Source organism: Sciurus vulgaris, assembly GCF_902686455.1.
Source record: "Sciurus vulgaris genome assembly, chromosome: 14".
Lineage (NCBI taxonomy): Eukaryota > Metazoa > Chordata > Mammalia > Rodentia > Sciuridae > Sciurus > Sciurus vulgaris.
In genome coordinates, this window is record NC_136475.1 from 93,388,077 (window position 1) to 93,405,366 (window position 17,290).

General features: G+C 37.2%; 1 protein-coding gene across 9 annotated transcripts in view; it reads left to right on the plus strand.

The window, feature by feature from the left end:
- KIDINS220 (kinase D interacting substrate 220) overlaps nt 1–17,290 on the plus strand; it is a 97,759-nt gene that overhangs the window by 7,951 nt on the left and 72,518 nt on the right. For 5 of the 9 annotated variants that reach the window (XM_079110800.1, XM_079110792.1, XM_079110794.1 and 2 more), the window contains exons 2-8: nt 1,912–2,055; nt 6,032–6,130; nt 7,109–7,207; nt 9,667–9,765; nt 10,522–10,623; nt 15,225–15,323; nt 17,050–17,247. In XM_079110800.1, coding sequence (XP_078966926.1) covers nt 1,948–2,055; nt 6,032–6,130; nt 7,109–7,207; nt 9,667–9,765; nt 10,522–10,623; nt 15,225–15,323; nt 17,050–17,247 — 804 coding nt within the window. In that variant the 5' untranslated portion in view covers nt 1,912–1,947. The remainder of the gene's footprint in view (nt 1–1,911; nt 2,056–6,031; nt 6,131–7,108; nt 7,208–9,666; nt 9,766–10,521; nt 10,624–15,224; nt 15,324–17,049; nt 17,248–17,290) is intronic. The other 4 variants (XM_079110793.1, XM_079110795.1, XM_079110797.1 and 1 more) reach the window with 1 other exon arrangement.

Sequence of the window (17,290 nt, forward strand, 5' to 3'; positions counted from 1 at the left end):
AGGGTTTCAGAAGTCTTAGTCCATAGAAGGCTGGCTCCAATCCTCTTGGTTTGAGGTGAGGCTGAACATCATGGCAGGAGAGTGTGGTAGAGGGAGGCAGCTCACATCAAGGTGATGAGGAAGCAGAGACTCCGCTCTTCAGATAAAAATATATATACCCAAAGCCACGCCCCAATTCCCACCTCCTCCAGCCACACCCTGCCTGCCTCCAGCTACCACTCAGTTAATCCCATCAGGGATTAATTTACTGATTAGGTTAAGACTCTCAAAACCCAATCATTTCTCCTCTGAACCTTCTTACATTGTTTCACACTTGAGCTTTTGGGGACACCTCACATCCAAACCATAACAGTCACTAAAATATCTGTTTTTTTCAAGAGTTTTCTGCTTTTTAGATATGACTTTTAGGTCAGTTTTGAGTTAGCAGTGTTTATGGTTCAAAGTATGATTTGATATTTGTTTATTTTTCACTTGGATGTTCAACTGAATATAACAAAGTTCCCATTCTGTTGAAATTTACATTCTCGTGGAAGTGGACAGATTGTAAGCAGATGGTGGTAAGTGATGGAGAATAATGAAGCAGGACAAGGGGGCGGGAGCACAGGGCCCTGGCAGAGCTGTGGGAGATTATTTCTCCCACGTCACATTGTGCTTCTTGACCTGATAGGGTGAGGGGTGAGCCATGTGCATGTCTGGTGGAAGAAGAGTTGAGGCCGACAGAAGTGTAGTGCAGAGACCTGCGGGACAGTGCTTGGTATGGTCATGCAGCGAAGCGGCCAAGGGGGAGTGGAAGGAGATGAGTCGGAGGTACTAGAGAGATGAGAGGTTGTGTCACTTAGAGTCCTCTGCCAAGATGAAAATGATATTACTGTGAGTGCTTTGAGAAGCCATTGAGGATGCCCTCTGATTTGGTACTGTGCCCAGTGTGGATCTTCAGTTGGCAGTGATAGCGTTACCTGGGAGCTGGTTAAAGATGCAGATTCAAGGACCAGAACTGTGGGGTCAGAACCTCTGAGGATAGATCCCAGCAATCTGTGTTCTAAGCTTTCTAGATGATTCTGATACATGTTTAAGGTTTTTTACATTTTTATTTTATTTTTGGTTGATAAATCCTAACTGTATACAATTATGGGGTACAGTGTGAATTTCCATGCATATTTATACATTGTGGAGTGATCTAATCAGGCTCATTCTTCTTATTACTTTGTGGTGAGAACATTTAAAATTCACTTTTAGCAGTTTTGAAATACATTTTAACTATAGTCACCATGCTATGCAATAGATTACTGGCACCTCTTTCTCCTGAGGACTTTGTATTCTTGGACCAACAGGTCCTTATCCTAACCACCCCCACATTCCCTAAGCCTCTGGTAGCTCTGGTCCCACTTATGTTCTCAGACAATCACTCCGAGTGCCTCATGGTGGATAGTGGGGTAGGGCGGGCAGAGCAGAAGCAAGGGGACAAATTAGGGGAAGTCAGGGGGGTTGTCCCAGTGTGGTAGTCAAATGTGAAATATTTGCTCTACCTATAAAACATGTAGGGAATATATTGAATGTAGGGTGTTAGAGGAAGAGAAGTAGTGTACAGTTCTAAGGTTTTTTGGCCTTGGAAGAATGGTGTGGGAGCTGCCATGTACTGAGATACAGACAGTAAGAGGAGCAGTGAATCATGTCTTTGGATTTGAGTTGATGGTGAGGGCTGGGGGACATATCTAGAGTTTGGGGTTTGAATGAGTAGTTTGAGATGAGTGTGAGTCTTGGGAAAATACATCTTGTCAGCATTTTGACCGCTGAGCTATGGAGCCTTGTTTTTCTTCTTAGCACTTGGTTAAGACTGATAGTATTTTCATAGGAACTTCGTTTTTTCCCTACCGCAAATTATATGTCTTTTGTCTAATTTGCTTTTAACAGGTATTGAAATAAAGATAACTACAGCTTTCTGTGAAAATGTCAGTTCTGATATCACAGAGTGTAATAAATTATGTGGAAGAAGAAAATATTCCTGCTCTGAAAGCTCTTCTTGAAAAATGCAAAGATGTAGATGAAAGAAATGAGGTAAGCCACATTTCTACAATTAAGTTCTTTGGCTTTATTTTTAATTTTTCTTACTAGGTATTGAACCCAGGGGTGCTTAACCACTGAGCCACATCACAGTCCCTTTTTATTTGTATTTTGAGACAGGCTCTCAATAAGTTGCTTAGGGCCTCACTAAGTTGCTGAGGCTGGCTTTGAACTTTGATTCTTTTGCCTCAGCCTCCTGAGTCTCTGGGATTTTAGGCATGTGCCACCATGCCCTGCTTACAACTAAGTTCTTCCACAGTTATTACCTGGCTAACCCGCAGGTACTATGCTTAGGATAGAAGCAAGTAGGAACAGGTAGTTCTCAGCCATGTCTTATTGGACTTACGATATGACAACATTGTTGAAAATATTTGAAATTCCATGTGTTCGTACTACATTTAACTTATGTAAATGATTGAATATTGAATGTAGATTGATGATTGATTGTTTTTGCCATGATGGAATAATCAATATTCAAGAAGTTTGAGTCATGAAAATTAAAGTGTTTCTAGGAAGCTTTAGAGAACATATAGACCTGCTTTTCCTACAAGTGGACTAAACAGACATTAGGAATTTAAAAAAATATTTTCTTTAGTGGAGCCCTTACTCTTGTCCTGGACTGTTCATGCCACACACTGGGGAATTTTAGGTGCAGTGTCTTTAAGACAGTTAAATAGTTTATGTGTTATTAATTCATAAGCATTAATAAATTAGATATTTCTGTTTATCAACATGAGTACCAAATGTTGATCTTATTTTATCATGTACAGTCAATCTGAAGGTTATTGGCATGCCATTTTAAAGATGAAAAACTTTTTGTATGAATTCTGTAACTGACAAAGTATGTGTGTATTTTATAAAACTTAAGGAAAATAAACATTTCATAGAACTGTATTTTCAGGAGTTATGGAGTTTATATAATCCTGTGTTTGATGGGCTTCTGGGCTTAGATATGGAAGGGCACTTCAGTGGTTCATTTTCAGATGGAATGATGAAGTTGTCATATCATGATAGGTTAGTCCTTATTTCTGTAACTGTAGTTACTAGATTGGTTTAGCAAGATCCAGGAGAGTCCAAAGGTAGGCTTTGTTTTAAGACAACTTATAAGGTAACTATCCTTCTTTAGAAATCTAATAAAACTTCATGGCAACCTTTCCTGAAAATCATTTACTTTTGTGGATAGTGTAGCTACAAAGGTATACCAGTTAAGATTTGCTTTGGACTATGCCTAATAACTCTCAGGACAGTGGTTTATAATTGAAGGTTTTATTGCTCTCACATAATGACAAGCTACAAGCAGAGGAGCCAGTCCAAGGCTGGTGTTGTGGCCCAGGACATCTCAAGGACCCAAACTCTTTGTACTTTTCCAGCCACTCCTCATTGTTCCAGTTATTCACCTCCTCAACTCCAGCATTCTGTCTGCACATTGGTCAAGAAGAGAGAAAAAGGACATAAGCCACCTGAACTAGTCTCCTCATAGTGCTTTCTTGGGAGACTCAGCCAGAGCAGCATCATGGGGTCATTTCTGGCTGCAAGCTGGGGCTTTTTAGCCCAGCACATGCCACCCCAGCCAAATCTGGTTCCTCTGGATACTGGTAGACAGTTCAGAGTTTCTGTAAGAGAAGACTGTTCAAGTCACGTGGCATGTATTTCTAGTTAAATCAGGTTTATACCATCTTTGTGTTATAAGTACTAATGCACGTTTTCATTATTTTTAAATATCTTGTTTCATGGAACACTTAATTGTGTGATCTATCTGAAGTGTAGCTGTGACTCCAGAAAGTAAACAGAATATATCTCTGAGTCTTTGCTATTACTGTTTTGGAAACTCTAATGTAAAATTCAGGCATCCTTAGTGTCTTGGATTCAGTTTGTTGGCTTAAATTTCTGTATTTTACCAGTGACTTTGACATCTCTTCATCTCAGTAGATTAGAAGGGAGAAGCATGTTTAGAGTATACACCAAAAAATTTAGAGCTGACAGAAGCATGTGTGATATAGTAATTGATGCCTTTACTATGACTCAGAACCATAAGCATACAGTTTAAGGTAATCTGTTTAACAAGTATCAGTATGTGCAATTGCTTTTTAGAATGGTGATTATCAAATTTAATGTTTAAAGGATTAACTTTTTCACCTGTAAAATCTGTTTATGTGTAACCCCTCATTCCCTAATGACCCCAGTTGAATGATGTGGTGGCCTTATATAATTTTAGTATCAATCGTTAAATAAGAATATCTATATTTAAATGTGATTTACTTTTGCACTTTATTTGAACCGGTATTTGTATTTAACTCTTTATTATCTTTGCCGTAGCTTTTGTTATATTTGACAGTTATTATTATAATCAATTGCTTGTTTCTGTGTTGCTTTTAATTGATTTTAAAATTCTTTGAGACTTGGCTCACTCATTTACTTGAAAAATTGGAGTACCTGGATGCTGTCAACTGTCCCTCACATTCCATGTACAGTATATTTTTTATTTTATTTTTCATTTGTTCTTTCTAGATATACATGACAGTGGAGAATATTTTGACATATAATACATACATGGAGTATATCTTATTGTAATTAGGATCCCATTCTTGTGGTTGTACATGAATGGAGAATCACTGTGGTGTATTCATTTATGAACATAAGAAAGTGATGTCCGATTCATTACACTGTCTTTCCATGTACAGTATTAAATACATGAACAAATAGATTTCCTCACGGAGCGTAAAGCCTTTAGGGGAGATAGGCAAAATCAGTTGTTAATCACACAAATAAAAATGTAATGCCAAGCAAGGGTTAAATAGTAAAGGACAGTCATGGGATCAGTCGGGAGGTGGGAAAGTGAATGAGGGCAGTGGGCTGGGGATGGGGCTGGGGATAGGCGCAGCTGTGGTAGAGAAACAGGCCTGCCCTGTCGCTCTGTCATTCAGGGCTTCTGCAGGCCTTGGGGAGGATTCGAGTTCTCATCCAGATCAGTGGGGAAACATTGAAGGGTTTAAAGCAAGGAAATGATGGCAAACTGGCATTTAAAAAAAAAATCACAGATACTTTCCTCCACGCTGATACACAATACGCACCTACATAATAAGTAGGTGCATAGATATTTGTAATTAATTTTTTAAAAAAAATTTTTAGTTGTATATGGACACAATATTTATTTATTTTTATGTGATGCTGAGGATCAAACCCATGCCCCACATATGCATGGCAAGTGCTTTATCACTGAGCCCTAGCCCCTAATTAATTTAATTTCTGGTGTAAAATTTTCTCTTATTCCTTTGTGTTTCCACTGTTTAATCTGGTGATTCCTAATCTGTTTCACATCTTGGCACTGAACAGTGGTGATATTTGTGCTGCACTTGCAGTAGAGGAGGTGACCTGTCCCAGAGCCAGCTGCAGGGCCCTGCCCCATTTCCAGGGCTAAGGAGGCTACCCCTGCGCTTACTTTTGAAAGGCAGGAAAACAGACTTAACTAGCCCAGGCTTTATTTTAGAGAGTCTAGGTTGTAAGGAAAGGCTTAAACTGCATATGTGTATTATATATGTAGTACTGTGTTGTTTTATGTTTTGCTTTAGATAAAACAATCGTGATTAAAACCCCATTCTATATCATATTTTGCCTGTGTTGGAGTATTTGGTTACAATAGCTATTTTGAGATTTCATATGCATTATGGGATTTAACTTTCTAGATCCAAATACTATGCATGTTTGCTGATTTTGAATGAATTCACAGTGCCAAAATCAGATTATTAACACTATGGGAAGTAAAAAAAATACATTTCATTACCTTTTTGGCTTTTAAATTGTTAGTAAACCAAACCTAAATGTTCAAAGCTGTTGTAAATGAAATAAATATAGTAAAAACAAGTAGTGCTTAACATACCTCATGAACATGCAAGTGTGATGTATTTAACTGTGGTGTTGCGGTGAAAGTACATCATCTTGATAAGTTCCCTGTGTGTTTTATATTCTCCAGTGTGGCCAGACTCCACTGATGATAGCTGCTCAACAAGGCAGTCTGGAAATAGTGAAAGAATTGATCAAGAATGGAGCTAATTGCAACTTGGAAGATTTGGTATATATAAACATAATTTATTCTTTGGTCTTTCTTTCTCTTAACTGTGTTTCTTCAGTTTTAAGAGTGATTCAAAAGTAATTGATTAAATTTGTACTTTCAGATGTATCTCAAACTTGACTAATGTGCTACATCATTTTGTAAAGAGTATTTTAGGAGAAAAATGTTGGCTTTCAATGAAGGATGTCAGCTCTTTTTGTTTTTCTTACACAGTTGGCAATGGCTGACACATGTTCATACAAATAAACGCCTGCCTAGTAAATAGCCGTGTTTGAGCCTGTTGTTAGGTAACTCCCCTAATGATAACGTGCTGCCAGTGTTACATTTGATCATGATCAGAAAGATATGGTCCCTTTTTATATCACTCCTGAGGGATAAATCATCATTCCAAGAGGTTACATTACCTCTGATTTACCTTGTTTTCTTGGAATATTTTTGAGTGTCACATGGCTACATTTTTTTTTTCAAATTGATTGATCATTTAAATTGCTCTTATGAATAAAAGTTAAAATAGCATACTTACATCCTTTATTTGAAAAATAAAGGGTAGTAGTTCTTTATATGTAGTTTCCGCATTCATCATGTGGAGTCACTCTAATGGCCTGTGCATGTGCTCTCAGATCTGATTACAGGCTTTTTAATTTCAATTTATAGTAAAGGTTGCTAGCCACAGGATTATTCTTGAGGTTTAGGTGGTCTCATCTTTTCTCCTTTTAAGAAAACACCATATGCAATTAGAAGTCCAGAGAGAAGACTGAACAAGGAGTTGTGAAACCATTTCTGGGCCATTAGTAGTGATAGAGGTAGATAAATTCTTTAGAGAACCTTAGCATTATTTTGTAGAAGTTTAAAGAGGGTCAGATCATGTCAATTTGGTATGATCATTTGGTATGTAAATTCAAATTTGTTTTTTGTCACCTTGGAATGTTATTTTTGGTTTTAAAACACACCATTTTTTTTTTTTTTAATGTGTTAAAGGATAATTGGACAGCACTTATATCCGCGTCAAAAGAAGGGCACATACACATTGTGGAAGAACTACTTAAATGTGGGGTTAATTTGGAGCACCGTGATATGGTATGTAAATTTTCTTTATTATGATATTATCTGAAATCTTACCAGCAATAAGAGATACTTGTGAAGTTCTGTGTTTTTTTTGTGTGAAGTGATATCATTATGATTTCAGGATTTGGATTGGACCCTCAAGGATATTTTGAACTCAAGTGTAATAATGTTCCTCTTTTAGAATGTTATCATCTTTAGTTTATTTCAGAGTTTAAAATTCTGAAATACTGTTAAAAACAACTTATTTTTCCACATGTCAGTATTTTAAAAGTTCTGAGAAAAATTAAGGATGTTGTAGAGTTTTAAAAATATTTGTCACTTATAACTTTTAGATTAATGCTTGTACATTTACTTATAAAAATGTAAATTTTGCTCAGACCTGCTATCTGTGCACAGTACAAGTTTAACAAGATGAGGTCCTTAATTATCACTTAGCTCTTATTTGATCTTGGTATCTGGTTAAAGCATAAACGTAAAATGTATCATTCTGTAAAATGCTTATTAATCTTTTTAAAAGTTAATTCTAGTAGTAGAAGAAAGGAATGAGATGATCTGCCTTGACATGTAAAACATTTATTACTAAGCAGATGGTGCTTTAGGAAGTACAAATGATCTGAGCTTTAAAAAAATTGCTGCATTCCACCATTTTGCACTTAGTAGTGATATATGTAAAGGTTTTATCTCTCTAGTCTTGTATTCTCAAAATGCAGCAGAATAGGTGGTGTACTTTTATAAGAAGACACTGTTATACTTTGCATCTGAAATGTCCCTCGGGGCAGTAGTGTTAAATGTTTGGTTCCCAGCCATGGGCTGAATGGGAGGTGGTAGAACCTTTAAAAGATGGGGCCTAGAGGATGGGAGGTCACTGGAGATGTGCCCTTGAAAAGTATATTGGGACTCTGGTCCCTTCTTCTTTCTCTTTGTTTCTGCTGCCATGAGGTGAACAGGTCTCTGCTGTGTGCTCCCACCATGATGTGCTGTGCTCCACTGCCACAGCCCAAAAGCAATGGGGTCAAATGACCATGGACTGAAACTTCTGAAAGCATGAGCCAAAATAAACCTTTGAGGCTGGGGTTGTGACTCAGTGGTAGAGCACTTGCCTAGCACTTGTGAGGTACTGGGATAGATCCTCAGCACCACACAAAAAATAGATAAATAAAATAAAGGTATTGTGTCCATCTATAACTAAAAAACAAAACAAAGCAAAAACAAAAATAAACCTTTCCTCCTCGAGATGTTTGTCTCAGATCTCAGGTTTTTTTTTTTTTTTTTTTTTTTTTGACAGTGATGGAAGCTCACAGCTCACTAATATATTCAGAGAACTCTTTATGTTGTACAATTTCCAAAAAGATGTTTGAGTATAAGCAATAAAAGTTTAGGAAGAGAAGATAATGATGTCAGTAGCCCAGGCAAAGGTTGATACGGCAGCTGAGAGTAAAAGGTGGTGGTCTTACCTTATTGGTGTAAGGTAGCTTGTTGTTCTCAATATTTTATTAAAGGTATCATGCCAGTTTATTATGTGATGAATAAGATTAGGTACCAGTTCTGTGCCTGTCCTTTTAGTGTCTTGATCCACCGTATCATTTAATTAACTTACCAGAACAATCCTGTGGACCAAAGATTGATCTTTGTTTTCAGTTTACAGTCGAGGAAATGGGGGCTAGAAGAGGTGAGTCTTTGTCCACAGACAAAGCCGTCAGGGGGGTTTTGAGTGCAGCACTGCCTTCTCCAGAGCCTTTCTCCTCTATCACTCTTTTGTGTACATTAGCAAGGAAGTTAAATGATTTGTTACTCTTTTGGTTCTTTAACATTTAAAGGATCTTTGTGTTTGGCTTTAAAATGCCAGAAGTTGGGGAAACTGAGGACTCTGTCTCTCTTAGTAGTTATTTTGGCAACTAAACCTCAAAGGATTGGCAGATGGTAGTAGCCAGCAAGATAGGGAAGACAGAGTCTTGGGACTTGTACAAGGAGAGGAAAGTGATTATTTGGGGTCCTATGGGATTCAGAAAGAATTCCAGAATATAATGCCAGGAAATCTAGGGCAGATTCTTTCTTTAGGCACTAAACTAAATGAGTTCAATGAAATATAAAGCTATTTCTGTAATTAATTGGTTGCAATCTTTTGATTTTTGCAAATTTAGGTGCAGTTTTCTTGAAATTAAAATTCTCTAAAATTTATAAGTAACCAAAATAAATCTAGAAATTTGGAATTATCCAACAAAAATGTTCCCTATTTCAATATTTGTGATATAGCATAAACTTTGGAGTCTTCATTTGTGAATGTATGAGATTTGACTCATTTCATGTACTATTTTGTATTTTCTGGGAATATTGGAAAATTACATAGTATTGACTTCATAAAACAATGGTTTCATTAAGATATACACAGAAGGACCTTGATTAGTGGTAGTATTTTTATGCTTAGAAAATACCCAGTTTTATCCTCCCCTTTGTTTTCCTCTGTTCTCTAGGGGGGATGGACTGCTCTCATGTGGGCATGCTACAAAGGCCGCACTGAAGTGGTGGAGTTGCTTCTTTCTCATGGTGCCAATCCAAATGTTACTGGGCTGGTAAGCAGTAACAGAAAAGCTCATGTGTGATCTAAGTGGTAGATTTCTTAGGGGAGGCTTTAAGCTGTTTACAGGTGACTTCCAGATTGATAGAGATTGTCTAGGTCAGACTAAATGTAGAATATAATTTCCAAACAAAATGAGAATTTTGTAAGCTAAGTTTATTTCTCAATTTTTATCAATATAAAGGTAATTCTTAGAGCTCAAATGTTAATTTTAACAGTATATCTCAAAAGGGGATTTTTGAAATCTTTAGTTATCTTGCTTATTTTCTGTGGAAATGCATTCTTACTTTGAACTTCTTTAAAAAAAAAAAAAAAAAAAAAAAAAAAGACACTTAGACCAAACAACCATACCATTTTTCTGTTCATGCTGTTGTATATGCTCATATTTCTTTTATTTTGTATTCCTCATAAAAATCTTGTCTGTTGGCCAGATAATCATATTACATGTGTTGACCGTAAAAATAAAGGTGTTAAAGGTGTTCATAATATGTGTTTATATAAGGTTGAAAGTATCTTAATTGCCATTTATGTATGAATATTTTGTGTGTTTTTAAAGTAGAGAATGGTCTATAACTTGATTTAATATTGCTTTAGGTTACTCCCTTTGATATTAACTTTACTTAGCAGATGTGTTTTGTGAATATCCACCTAAAAGATTTTCTCCCTCCCCGTCCCTCCTTCACTCCCTTGCACCCCTCCCTTTTTCCTTCCCTGTATCCCTTCCTCCTTCCCATCTATCCATCCATCCCAGCAGTATAGTGTTTACCCAATCATTTGGGCAGCAGGGAGAGGCCATGCAGACATAGTGCATCTTTTACTGCAAAATGGTGCTAAAGTCAACTGCTCTGATAAGGTAAGTTGGTAGAATCTGGCTAGGTTCACGTTCGTATTATGTCCACTTGAGGTATCTAAGTTATAAATATTTTCATGTGAAACTGCTCTAGTGTATCTTATATTTTTGTATATTAATGTATTTTAGGTAGATATATCTCTTGTAGATGGATTCCTTATATGTATTTTTACTAAATGGCCTTTCGATGTTTATTGTTGCATTCATTTTTCTCAAGAAGATAGGGATAATGTCTATCTTAATGGATTCATTGTTCATAAGTTGAGGTTTTCTGTTGTAACTTTTCCTCCCACCTTCAGTCCTATCTGCTTTCTTTGTATTGTTGCAAGAATGATCTTTCTGAAACTGAGGTTTGATTGTCTCTCTATTGTTCTTAAAATCCTAAAGACCATCCCTGGTATGATGGATGGACTGGGCCATGCCTCCTTTCTCCCCCTTTTCCTGCTACCTGTACCCCAACTACTTTGCATGTAGGCTTCCCAGGTGAAGTGGTTTCTTGAGCATCTGTGCTCTTTCCCAGGGTACCTCTTTCTCAGTGTCCTCTCCTCCTTGTCTTTGGTAGCTTCTATTAATTCTGAAGGCTCAGTTCATTTACCCTCACCTCCAGAAAGTTCCCTAGATTGTTGTTCTATTCCTTTTAAAAAAAAAAAAAAAAAAAAAAAAAAAAAAAAAAAAACCCCAAAAAAACGCTTAACATTCTTCTTAAACATTGAATAGGTGCTAATCTAATCCTCTTATTCTTCCTTGCTTTTGGAAGCTTTGGTACTTTTGCTGCTTCTAGTTAAAGCCCAGACAGATTTCTCAGTTTGGCTTTAGTTAACTTTCCAGGCTAAACTCTTGCCATTCCTTTCCATATACGCTATGCTTTTAGACACAGCAGTGTGTCTCACATTCTGTGAACTGGCTTTCTTTGTTTATTCTGTTCTCTCTGCTAAGAATGATGTCATACCTCGTGCCTGATGAACTCCTGTTTGTTTTTCAAGGCCCGTTCCAGGTGTTGGCTGCCTGGCTGAGTCCCCTCCTTTGGTGCCCTTCCTCTGTGCCGTCAGTGTTCTATGCATCCTTCCGTCAGAGCACACAAACTCTTGCCTCTTAACCACCGACTTTTTTATGTCTCTCTTAACACTGAAGAGGAAATTTCATGAGGATAAGGAATACTCTTCATGTTTTTTTTCCTTTTTGGGTCATTTTGTACCTTCGATATTTCTACTAGGTGACTTAGAGCTTGGCATATTGTTATGATGGTCATATTCAATAACTGTGTATCTAAACATAGAAAAGAGTAGCTATTTCCTGAAGACTTGTTTTGTTTTGTTTTGTAACTGGAATAGATTCCGAGCATTATCTTCTTTAAGTACACGATATTGCTCACTATGGAATCACCCATGCCTTGTTCTGGATGGTGGTCATACAGGTCTGTACATATGTAAAATCTTCAAAGAGTGTACTCAGCATTAGTTTATTTTTGTATTTTATGATTTCTGTGCCTTATTTTTTTAAAATATCACATAAAATAATAGGTTATTTCAGACATTTATAATGTGGTATTTAGGAATATTACATTTTGTACTGTTGGTTACTAAAAAAAAGAATCCATAGAAGAACTGACACTTAGTCTAGCCTGAAAGAAAAAGCAGAACTTACATCCATGGACGGTAAGGGAGGAGACCATACTGGGCATAGGAAAAAACGAGAGCAGAAAGCCCCAGAGTGTGACTGCCTGCAGCACGTTGAGGCGGGGCTGAGCAGACCAGTGTGGGTAGAGCTAAGCCAAGTGTGGAGAGAGGAACTGTGGGAGGAAGCCATGGCCCTGGAAGGAGCCACCTGCAGGTGGGGCTTGAACACCTTACTTGTAGAAGTGGATGTCTGTCCTGCAGACTCTGAAAAACATTGGAGAATTTGAGTAGTTAATTGACACAAACTGGTATTTTAGAAAAATCATCACTTACGAGTGCACAGTGGGTTGGATCAAAGACTGACAAAAGTAGGTTTTTATGGAACCAATTTTTAGAGAAGGGAAATGAAGTTAGTTTTAGATGCATTGACTTTGAAGCAATGCATACCTGTAGTTAAGGGTGTCTGTCCTTCTGGGTAGTAGGCATAGATATTTGGGCTGCTGGTGATGAAGGAATTATATAGAGGTGGTTCTTGAAATTTCGGAAGCATGGCTTTGATAACTAAAGTCCCTAGTAATATATTATGATGATCAAAGGGCTGATAATTAGGAGTGTTTCCCAGAGGAAGGAGAATTTGGCTGGTGAAAAGTCGAAGGTGATGAATGAATTGGATGTTCAAGGTCAAAGGTACAGTCAGGCCAGACACAGTGGCACATACCCCTGAGCCCAGTGGCTTGGGAGGCTGAGGCAGGAGGATTGCGAGTTCAAAGCCAATCTCAGCAACTTAGGAAGGCACTAAGCAACTCGTTGAGACCCTGTCTCTAAATAAAATACAACAAAGGACTGGGAATGTGGCTCAGTGGTCAAGTGCCCCTGAGTTCAGTCCCCAGTACAAAAAAAAAAAAAAAAAATAGAAGTTCAGAACACTGCAGAACTTTCAGGAAAAGAAAGAACTGAGTTAAAGATATATGATAGATCTGGGACTATTGGTGAATACTGGTTTTGTAATATTTGTAGTAGAAACTAGTTCTTGAGGGGGTTTTGGTTAGGAATTGGAAATAGCCATTATACATTATTTTGAAAAGTATGAAAGAAAGAACGAGGATGAGTATTAAGAGGGTAGCTTATTTTGGAAAAGTTTGTGGGGACAGGAGAACCTAAAGAGGAAGAACTTACGTTGGAAGCCTAACAGAATAGGGAATAAGAAAAGACTGATGATGCCGGAAGAGGTCTCTAAGAGTCTGGGTGAAACAGGAAGATGGGATCAAGAGTATGCATCAATGCGTTCTGTGAGGGAAAGAGACCAGAATGTGAGGAAAGAAAAGGGACTTAGCAAGGTGACTGACTGCAGAGCTGGTTGAAGTAGACAGGAAGTACACAGCAAGGAAGTTCGTGCTGGATCTTAAGAACTCTCTGTGATGATTCAAGGGAGAGTGTCCGCTGAATTTAAGGGTGAGGACTGGGGACCAGTGTGACAAGGAGGGGAAACAGGCACGAGAGCAGATGCAGTCTTGCACAGCTCATCTCTCTGAATAGGATGAAAGTCAAATGTAGTAGGTTTTCACAGGATGAGATTTTAATTATAATTAGAATATTTAAAGAAGGCTTGATGAGTGATAAATGCGTATGTGTCTTACCTTGGCAGATGTCTAGGATCTTGCTTTGTAGGGTCAGGAAAGGGCTTTCCAGTAAGAGAAAATTTTATCCACAAAGGAGCAGGCTAGAAAAGAGAATTTAATTCTGGGAGAAGATTGTGGATGCAGGAGTAACATTGGGAAGTTCCTTCTGTGCTCCTTATTCCATATCCCTGAGTTTATTTGGCGGCAGTGATGGTGACAGCTGTTCTCTTTATGGCCTTCCTCCTTTTTGTCAGGCTTCCCCTCCCATATGCTGTATTCGCAGCCCTGTGATTCTGCCTGCCACAAAGGTCCCATCCATCAAGGGAGAGTGCCAACTGCTACAGCTTACAACAATGTTGTTAATGGGGTGTCTGACATAATTTGTACAGTGGTGCTATGTGGGGCAGTTGTCACCAGGTACAAATGGCTAGGCTTAAATTAATTAAAATTAATTAAAATTTAAAATTTATTTTCTCAGTCACATTAGCTACATTTCAGTTTATAATGGACATGACTAGTATCTGCTGTGTTGGGCGGTATGGAATTATAGAGTATTTCCATCAACACAGAACGTCCTAGTGGACAGAGCTGACATAAAGAGTTCATTACATGTTGATTCCCATCTGTAGGCTCCCTGTTCTCAAAGTTCTTTATGGGTTTTCTGTCTGATGATGTCCAGACTCCTCAAAGCCTCTGCACTCTCTTTATGCATGATTTAGATTTTCTGATGCCCTTTGAATCAAGCCAGAAAAAGGTGCATCTGAGCACAGTCTCTGTAGGCTGAAGTTGTCGAGAACGGAGGCTGATATGGAATGTGGTTAAGAGCGTAGACTCTGAAGCTAGGCTTGGGGGTTCGTGGGGGTTGTTCCACTTCTTAAGCCTTGTGACTTCAGCCTTGTTAACGTTTCCTGGCCTCACTTTCCTCATCTGTGAAAATGTGATATTGTAAATTGCACATATTCCATAAGAAGGATCACGTGCATTAACCTTGTAAAGTGAATAGAACTGTTGGGCACATGGTTGTTACTCTTTGTGCCTCTAGTCAGACTGTTGAACTTTAAATTCTGATTCTTAAGATATGGGAAGAAGTGGAAACTTGTAGAAAATTAGGGACTTATGATTTTATGATGGAAAAATTGTCATTGATTTTAATGATTAAGTAAAGTTGGTTAAAAGGCATGCTTTGATTAACCACCTATTCAGGAGAAATAAAATGGGGGAAGTAGAATTTATCTAGAATTAAAATTATAACTGCTCCAAACACTCATCTAAAGAACACTGAATGTATGATTTTTATCAGAATTCAATGTTGTAAGCTAATTTCTTCTAGTATACCTCTGATGATAATATTACATTTATTGTTTAATAGTATGGAACCACCCCCTTGGTTTGGGCTGCCCGAAAGGGTCATTTGGAATGTGTGAAGCATTTATTGGCCATGGGAGCTGATGTTGATCAAGAGGGAGCTGTAAGTATCTTTTTTGTATCTTAACCCCTTATTTTAGAAGAGAGAATATGTTCCCTTAGTTTATACCTATAATTATCTCCTTCCAGTTCTTAAATGATATCAACTTAGAAAATCAAGCATTTTCTGTTATCCCAAGTATGTTGTATAATGAAAAACTTAAGAAATATATGCTTTTAAGAACCAATTGCTAATACATATAAATTTTTAAAAATATATTTTTTAATTGTAGATGGACATAATACCTTTGTTTTATTTGCTTATTGTTTTGTGTGGTGCTGAGGATCAAACCCAGTGCCTCATACCTGCTAGGCAAGCACTCTACCACTGAGCCACAACCCCAAACTTGCATATAAATTTTGAGAGGCTAAAACTACTAAGAATAATTTTCAGTAATCTAATTTTTAAAAAAACTCTTCAAATTGAATAGTTTTTTTTAAGATGTTGATAAAAGTGCTCTACCACTGAGTCACAACCCCAGCTCTCAAACTGAATAGTTTTAATCTTGGTTGTAGAAGAAAACTTATGTATGCTTTTTCCTTAAAAATTTAAAGTAGTATAATTTTTTGGATACTGGCTGCACCTTATTTTCCCTCTTCAATAAACAGATTTAATAAATCAGAAATCAACCTAGAAAGTTAAAAATTGGCTAAATACAGCTTACTGGCTAGCAGTTATTAATTCCTAATCGAGTGCCAGCTGTGTACCCAGCCTGTTCTGAGTATTTGGGAAACCAGAGAAACCTCATAAATGACTTTTTCTTGTAGGTTATAAGAATATACAGGATCCAAAATTTATGTGTAAATTAAAATAATATAGACTGCTATTTACATAAATAATTAATGTGAGCTGAATCATAAAAGATGCTAAGAAGAGATGCTACCAAATCTCTGACTACATGAAACAAGAGTAAACTCTCCACATTGCACTTGACTTCCTGGGATAATGGCAACTGTTTCTTCTGTTTTCCATCTTGGCAGAAGCCACTATTTTCTGACCTTCAAGGAGTATATAGTATTTTCATGCTGTTTGGAAACAGAGCAGGATTTGTAGGCAGCTGGGAACGTCATGCCTTCTACTTGTCTATTTCTGGACAGTTTGTCAAGTGGATGAGTGGCTTGTCTCTGTGATGATGGACTACTAAGGAATTTGAAAGGCTATCTGTTTTTCATATGTGAGAGAATTATTGCCTAATTAGATGTGTGATTTTGGGAAGAATTAAGTGATTTTTATCTGTTTTTGAAAATGTGGTTTTTAGATCACTGTGAAGAGCATACCTTATACTTCTTTTGAAATAATCTATACCATTAATTCATTGTTTTATTTCAGTTTTTCCTATAGTTTTCTTTATAATAAAGAATTATTGAAGTTTGATTCAGCTTACCTTCAGTTATTTAATTTAGAATGGGTTTAATCTTTAGTCATTCTATTAACTGTAACTTCATCACATTAATGAGGGGGTTCATTCATTGTAAATGAGTCCAGGGTTCAGTTATCATTTAAATGAACTGAACCTCCTAATAATCCTAATGATTCAAGAAAATTACTATATCTTCACAAACTTGAAATATGCCCCCTGCCATTTTTTGATATGTGTCTGGTTACTTATATTGTCATTTCATGATCAGAAATAACTGTTAGTAATAGGCTATTTGAAAACATTAATTTTCTGATTATGGCATAAATCATGTTTTCTAGGATATGCTATTACTTGGACTTTCTTTTTTAGAATTCAATGACTGCACTTATTGTGGCAGTGAAAGGAGGCTACACACAGTCAGTAAAAGAAATTCTGAAGAGGAATCCAAATGTAAATTTAACAGATAAAGATGGAAATACAGCCTTAATGATTGCATCAAAGGAGGGGCATACAGAGATTGTACAGGACCTGCTTGATGCCGGAACATATGTAAATATACCTGACAGGGTAGGTTACCCATTTCAGGTTTGTCTATAGTGGTAAAGTGGGT